General features: G+C 32.8%; 1 protein-coding gene across 3 annotated transcripts; it reads left to right on the top strand.

Annotated features, from left to right (window-relative positions):
- The first annotated feature begins 290 nt into the window (after positions 1-290).
- LOC107891477 (vacuolar protein sorting-associated protein 26A) lies at positions 291-6,249 on the top strand. Of its 3 annotated transcripts, none has more exons than XM_016816296.2 (12): positions 291-466; positions 633-707; positions 1,013-1,087; positions 1,521-1,595; positions 1,725-1,797; positions 2,159-2,203; positions 2,436-2,547; positions 2,713-2,779; positions 4,198-4,242; positions 4,605-4,660; positions 4,773-4,948; positions 5,682-6,249. In XM_016816296.2, the coding sequence occupies exons 2-12, from the start codon at positions 705-707 to the stop codon at positions 5,858-5,860; spliced, it is 906 nt and encodes a 301-aa protein (XP_016671785.2). In that variant the 5' UTR covers positions 291-466; positions 633-704; the 3' UTR covers positions 5,861-6,249. The 3 variants fall into 3 exon arrangements, with proteins under 3 accessions (XP_016671785.2, XP_016671786.2, XP_016671784.2); XM_016816297.2 differs by having other exon boundaries at positions 311-466; positions 656-707; XM_016816295.2 differs by lacking the exon at positions 291-466 and adding an exon at positions 509-533.
- The last annotated feature ends 210 nt before the right edge of the window (positions 6,250-6,459 follow it).

Here is a 6,459-nt window from a genome sequence, read left to right as displayed (position 1 = left end):
TAAAATGACAAATTTTGTATAAATTAATGGCTAATTTTGTTGAATTCTTTAAATTTACACTTAAATTTATAGAATATATAAATATTGTTATTAAACTAATAAAAAATACCCACCTTAGCTTTCCATGATTCATATAACAACTAATACTAATTGGCGATTAACTAAAAGAAATTACTCGTTGAGTGACGATAATAAAACTGAAAGCATAGTGTAGTGACTGTTCTTGTAGTTTACCCTTTATTTATTGATCTATTTTTTTTGGCCAGGAAATTTATCTATTAAAGTCATAAGTAAAATGGAAAGTTTTGAACTGTGAAAATCATCGAAGACTCGAAAGAAGACCGGCTGGCAGCAGAATCCAAGAAAACGCTAATTATATATACATATTTTAAAATTTTTGTTACTGCTGATCTGCTCTTAATTCATCAGTCAACCCCCGTCCTCGTATCTCTGAAACCTAGTTAAGGTATTTTCTCCCCTTCTCCTCGTTGTTCCTTTGATCTGATTCCAGTGCTAAGGCTTTTCCAGGGAAAGTAAGAAATGGTGAAATTTTGATTTTAGGCCATTTTTTTTCTTACTTCTTTTTGATTAATTGATTTCAAATTTCCTATAATTTATGTTACTGTGTACAGGTTCTTCATGGTACTGTGTACAGGTTCTTCATGGTAAGCAAAAGTCTTGATCCAGGACTCAACTAAAACATCATGGTAATAAACTTTTAATTTCTCAGGAATTTGCTTCTTCTTCTTTTCTTTTACCTTCTCAAAAGAATTTTATTTCTGAAATAATGTGGAAAACTATGACCGGTAAATGAATATTTTTACATTTGAACTATAGTGTATATTGAATAAGTTTGATTATTGTAAATACACATATTTATACTTAGCTATAGAGACTTAACTGCTACTAACTAAATATGTTAGCAAACTACTAACAATCTGAACTACCTTACTACTAACTGATTTACAGCTTCTTGATATACTCTAACATTTATGTACTTGTTTTCTTGCAGAATTATCTAGTTGGAGCTTTCAAGCCACCGTGTAATATTTTCATTTCATTCACTGATGGAAGAAGCCGCAAGCAGGTATATCTTGCTTCTCAAATTTTAGGTAAAAGGAAAAGTATGCATTTAGATACAAAGCAAAATGCATGAATTTACAATTGTATACACAGTTATGTTACAAGTAATGTTATGATTTGGTCGGTGTTTTCACATGATTTTCCCTTATACTGTTTCCAGGCAGTTAAAGAATAAAGTTGAGATTTAAGTAGTTGTTCATTACAAAATTGTTTCACTGTTTTTTGGCATGCAAAAGGTTACATATATGTGTGTAAATTTTGTTGCTTTTGAACTCATTTAGTTATCTTCCCTCCTGTTTTTCTCTTTTCTAATGCGGTCAACTTTGTTCAATGGTTGTGCACTTGAGTTCTAGATGAGATTGCACATTTATTACTGAATGTTTTCTTTGGTATTTTGTATTCAAATATTCTCTTCATAGATCAATGTTACTTTGTAGGTTCCGCTAAAGAAGGAAAATGGGAAAACAGTTATGGTTGCTCTCTTCCAGAGCCAAGAAAATATTGTAGGAGAGGTAGTGTTTTTCATGTTGCCATTTTGGAACTCATGACTTAGCTTATCTGCTTGTTATATCCAACCAGTTTTGTTCTAATTTTCAGTCAAAACTGTATCCATGATTCTACTTTTATTACTGATTCTTCAGGTTGTTATAGAGCCAATACATGGGAAGAAGGTTGAACATAATGGTGTTAAAATTGAGCTCCTTGGTCAGATAGGTGTGCTTCATTTGCTTCATGCCTTTCATTTTAGGTCCGCATTTGTATATAGTTGTTTCCTGAGCATATGTATATAGTTGCCATCATTTGCCGCTTTTAATCTATAAATTTTTACATACAACACATCTTAAGAAGCAAATATTATATGTATTTATAATTTAGCCTGAGTAGATCTTGAGTCCTACATACTATTATGTTGTTTTTCTCTTTTTAATAATTGAGTTTGTTCTGTACTTTAAGTTTTCTATAGTGATTTTTATTTCCAAATTTTTTGAATAATGTGTAATGTTCAAAAGCAACATCTCCATGTTAATGCTGCCCCTATACCTGGATCATGACATTTTTTTTCTCTTCTTTGCAGAATTGTATTTTGACAGAGGCAACTTCTATGATTTCACATCTCTTGGTGAGTGTATTTGACCATATAAGAAAAGGCTTAAGAAGCACTTAGTTTAACTAACAGTTGTATGGGTCCTTACAAGTTATACTATTCGTTTTCAACATGATTTTTCCCTTCTCCCCCCTCTCCCTTTTCCTTCCTGGTTTGTGGTGGCAATGTATGGGACAATAAATATCGGTTCATTTATTATGGTAAATTGCTTCTAAGTTTTCCCTAATTTTCAATCTTTTTTCTGCAGTACGTGAACTTGATGTTCCTGGTGAGTTATATGAAAGAAAAACATATCCATTTGAATTCTCTACGGTGGAGATGCCATATGAATCATATAACGGAGTGAATGTTAGACTTAGGTAGGCTATCCATTTAATTTATTGGTGGTATCCCTGTCATGCTAGAGTGTGAGGACATAATATGTTTGTTTACTTTAACTTTGTTGATGTTTACTCATGACCAAGGATCCTTTAATATAGGATATAACACAAAACTTATCTAACTAAACATTATTGCATGTATAGGTATATACTGAAAGTGACAATCAGTAGAAACTATGTCAGCAACATTGTGGAGTACCAAGATTTTGTGGTAATGTGTTCTCCATAAGCACTGTATGGAAATATTATGCTATTCTACTTGAAACAGCAACTTGAACTGCTTTTACATTATTGTGATATCATGATTTATCTATCACCTTTTAACTTCTGAATATTTATTTATGATTTGACTCAGATTATGTGAGAATGATGTCACATTACTGTTCAGTTTTTTAATTCAACTGCCCTGATGAGGCATAAGGGTCTTATACCTAACTGTTCCTGATAAGAAGACTTTGTTATGTAAAAGGAATGTATGAGGTGTGGATGAGTTGAAAGTGAGAGAATGAGGAAGTTTTTCTTTTTTAGACAATCTAAATGGTGGCTCAACATTTCTGACTTAGTCATTGCTAGGTCTAGGGAGTTTCATAGATATACAACCTTATTCTTTTGAAAAGAGGCTTTTTCTGCACCCATGACTTCTAGGTCAGTATGGAACCATCTTAACATTCTTCAAGATTTGCTCTCTCTTGAAGGATTGGTATGAGGTGAAACATTGGTTGTTAGGAAGTAACCTTTTTTTGTTGGAAGCCATCTTCATGCGTCTTAACTGATCAACTAAGAACAGATTTGACAAAAGTATAATTTGCATCTTCCTTGGTTTGAGAGAGAATAAGGAATCAAATTGTGAAATGGTTGTCCTTAAGATCTTGAGTCTTGACCTCTTACTATATATCCTTTGAGTCCAATAAGACTGGTTTCTCTGAAGTAATATCATTTATCTAAAGAATTTATTCCTATCCATGACTGTAAGTTACTTGCACAGAATTCTCTTTGATAATCATTGTCAAAGGAAACACGACATTAGATCCTTGCATAGAATATGTTATAATTGTTAAGCATCATTTGCCTTGCATGTGATTGATCAAATGTAAATAGATAATCAGAATGCTAAAAAGGATATGAATTTTGAACTTAGAAAACAAATTACCTTGCATGTGTTTAATAGAATATAAATAGATTAATCTGAACGCTATCTAGGATGTGAATTTTGAATTTAGAAAAATTAGGACTTTAATGATAAAGCTACTTCACTAATTTATTAATTTTCATGTGTTCAATCTTGGACCTCAGGACCTTTTGAAAAGGATTAGCTGTTTGGTATTTAACATTGTTTCACCCATATGGTGTTCACTACAGATATTAGTATTTGATGATCCCTCCCCTTATATATAGCACCTAATGATACTCAGATGTCAATTGTTGTTTTCTTTGGCCATTTCATCCTCTTAATGCACCAACATGTCAAGGTGTAAGGGGTTCCTTTTACTTTGTATTGATTTTATATTTTTTCCTATCTTGTATTTATTTGTTTGTTCAGTTAGTTAGATTACCTGGATTAAGAACATAGCATAGCAGATTAATTTTGATTTTTCTTTCCTTTTTTTTTCTTTTATATTTTTGCATCAGGTCCGCAATTATACTCCTCCTCCATCAATCAATAACAGTATTAAGGTAAGGAAATTTCCCTTTATTTCCCTATGCTTATTTTTTTCAGGTAAATTGATGAGGTTTAAATTAAAATACTTCTATCATATCAGGATGTTCCATGCCTAAATTTGAGTCACTCTTATCATGGTTCTTCTGAAAGAGATGATCATTTAGTCCCTTTACAAGTTACATGGTGCTATAAACTCTCCCACACTAATGCCTGATATTCCCAAAGTTTCCATGATAGTAATTGCAATGACCTTAAAACTGTTTCTTCAATTGTTCGTTGGTGATTTGCTGGTGGATATGATGTACTACTCCATACCGATTCTGATATTTTGGAATTTCTTATTGACTTTATTTATTTGCATTGATTGTTCATCTAGATGGAAGTTGGGATTGAGGATTGTCTACACATTGAATTTGAATACAGTAAAAGCAAGTACGTCACTCAAAAGTGCATTTCTAAGCAGGAATTTGTATAAAATCTGATGTCAATTATTTTACCAGCTTGGAAGGATACTAATGTGTTTATATGGATTTCAATTATTCAGGTATCATTTGAAGGATGTCATTATTGGCAAGATATATTTTCTTCTTGTTAGAATTAAGCTAAAAAACATGGAGCTTGAAATCAGGCGCCGAGAATCAACTGGATCAGGGCCAAATACATATGTTGAGACAGAAACCCTTGCTAAATTCGAGTTGATGGATGGTGCTCCTGTGAGAGGTACCGTAGCAAACTTTATGTATCTCACACCATATTTTCTAACTTATATTTTTAATATCACAGATTTAGAATTCTCTGTAGATATCTCGGAAATTCTTCAGCACAGAACACTTGTACAGCCATGCTTTTATAGAATTCGTGCTAGTGTTAGTATTTGCCTTGAGGTTTCTGTATTGATGAATTGGTGGAACAATATACTTTCTAAAACCTTCATTCTAGCATGACAGCGGCTACGTTGCTACAACTTCATTTTTGAAGTATCAATGTGCTACTTATATTTAGACATGGGTATGAGAATACGACTCTCTAAGAATCCTCCTCCAAATACATGAAAAAACTTAGTAAAATTTGAATATATCCCATGTCATCCAACACTTGCATTCAAATCCAAGTAACATAGGACAGCAGTACTGTCTTGCATGCTAAATGCTATGGTTGCTGGTCAAGATCACTACTTAAGTTGCAATACTATCATTTTAGACTAGGGTTTCACTTATAAGTTCTATATGAAATTGAGAAGTTGATTGTTGTATTTACATGTTTCTGCTCAAAATATTACTAGTAATATTCTGTCTTAATTATTCCGAGATCTATAATCAATGAGCTCGTATCTAAACTGTAATAAGATTATGCTGGATTTTGGTTTGGTCTGATCTTTTTTATGGAGTCACGTCTGTCACCTAGGGTCATGAGGCATATCTAACTTGAGCTATTATTATTGGTGCTTTTACAGGAGAATCGATCCCAATCAGATTATTCTTAAGTCCGTATGAACTGACACCAACATATCGCAACATCAATAACAAATTCAGCGTGAAATACTATTTGAATCTTGTGCTAGTGGACGAAGAGGATCGGCGGTACTTCAAACAGCAAGAAATCACTATGTACCGGAATCTTGAAGCATCATAATTCTTCTTTCAAATCTAGATATGTTCAGACATGAATGTGGGAAAGAACTCAAGAAGATCAGAGTAGTTTATGGGAACATTTTATGGAACTCTTTCTGGTGTTCTTCGAGCTTGTCAGTGAAGTTCTTCGGCTGTTTTGTACAAATAGCTGCACTGGTTTCAGGTGATGGCACGGTACTCGTATCTCAGTCTTGTTTATCTGTTGTGTATTTTCCGATCAATGAACCAAACAACAGAAAAGAATAAAAAATCCAGGTTCCATTGTTGGCTGTAGGCATGTTCAGTTGTACTGAAAGTTGGCTTGCATGGAGCCTTTTTCATTTTTCATTTTGTCAGTTCTTTAATCTCTATTTATGGTGAATAGAAATTGTTGTTCTCCTGTTTTGGGCATCAGGTTTTCTGCCATTGGCTTTATTCCATCATTTTTTTTTCTAAATTTTTTTCATGGTTTTACTTCTAAGTCGAACTATATTTTTTCTGCCATCGGGTACGGATACCCAAATCGGTGTAACATAGAACAAAGGGGATTTTATTTTATTTTATTTCAAATATAATACTTTCCTTGTTTGGTAGATTTAAGCATAGTTTAAGAAATTTATC

This window comes from Gossypium hirsutum, chromosome D09 (assembly GCF_007990345.1).
Source record: "Gossypium hirsutum isolate 1008001.06 chromosome D09, Gossypium_hirsutum_v2.1, whole genome shotgun sequence".
NCBI classification, from domain to species: domain Eukaryota; kingdom Viridiplantae; phylum Streptophyta; class Magnoliopsida; order Malvales; family Malvaceae; genus Gossypium; species Gossypium hirsutum.
The sequence above is the reverse complement of the archived record's forward strand: the minus strand, read 5'-3'. Positions and strand labels throughout refer to the sequence as shown.

Excerpts from the sequence above, each read along its gene's own strand:
- LOC107891477 (XM_016816296.2), top strand. Across the intron at positions 1,088-1,520 it reads ATGGAAGAAGCCGCAAGCAG|GTTCCGCTAAAGAAGGAAAA; the intron begins GTATATCTTGCT and ends GTTACTTTGTAG. Across the intron at positions 4,661-4,772 it reads TTTGAATACAGTAAAAGCAA|GTATCATTTGAAGGATGTCA; the intron begins GTACGTCACTCA and ends TCAATTATTCAG.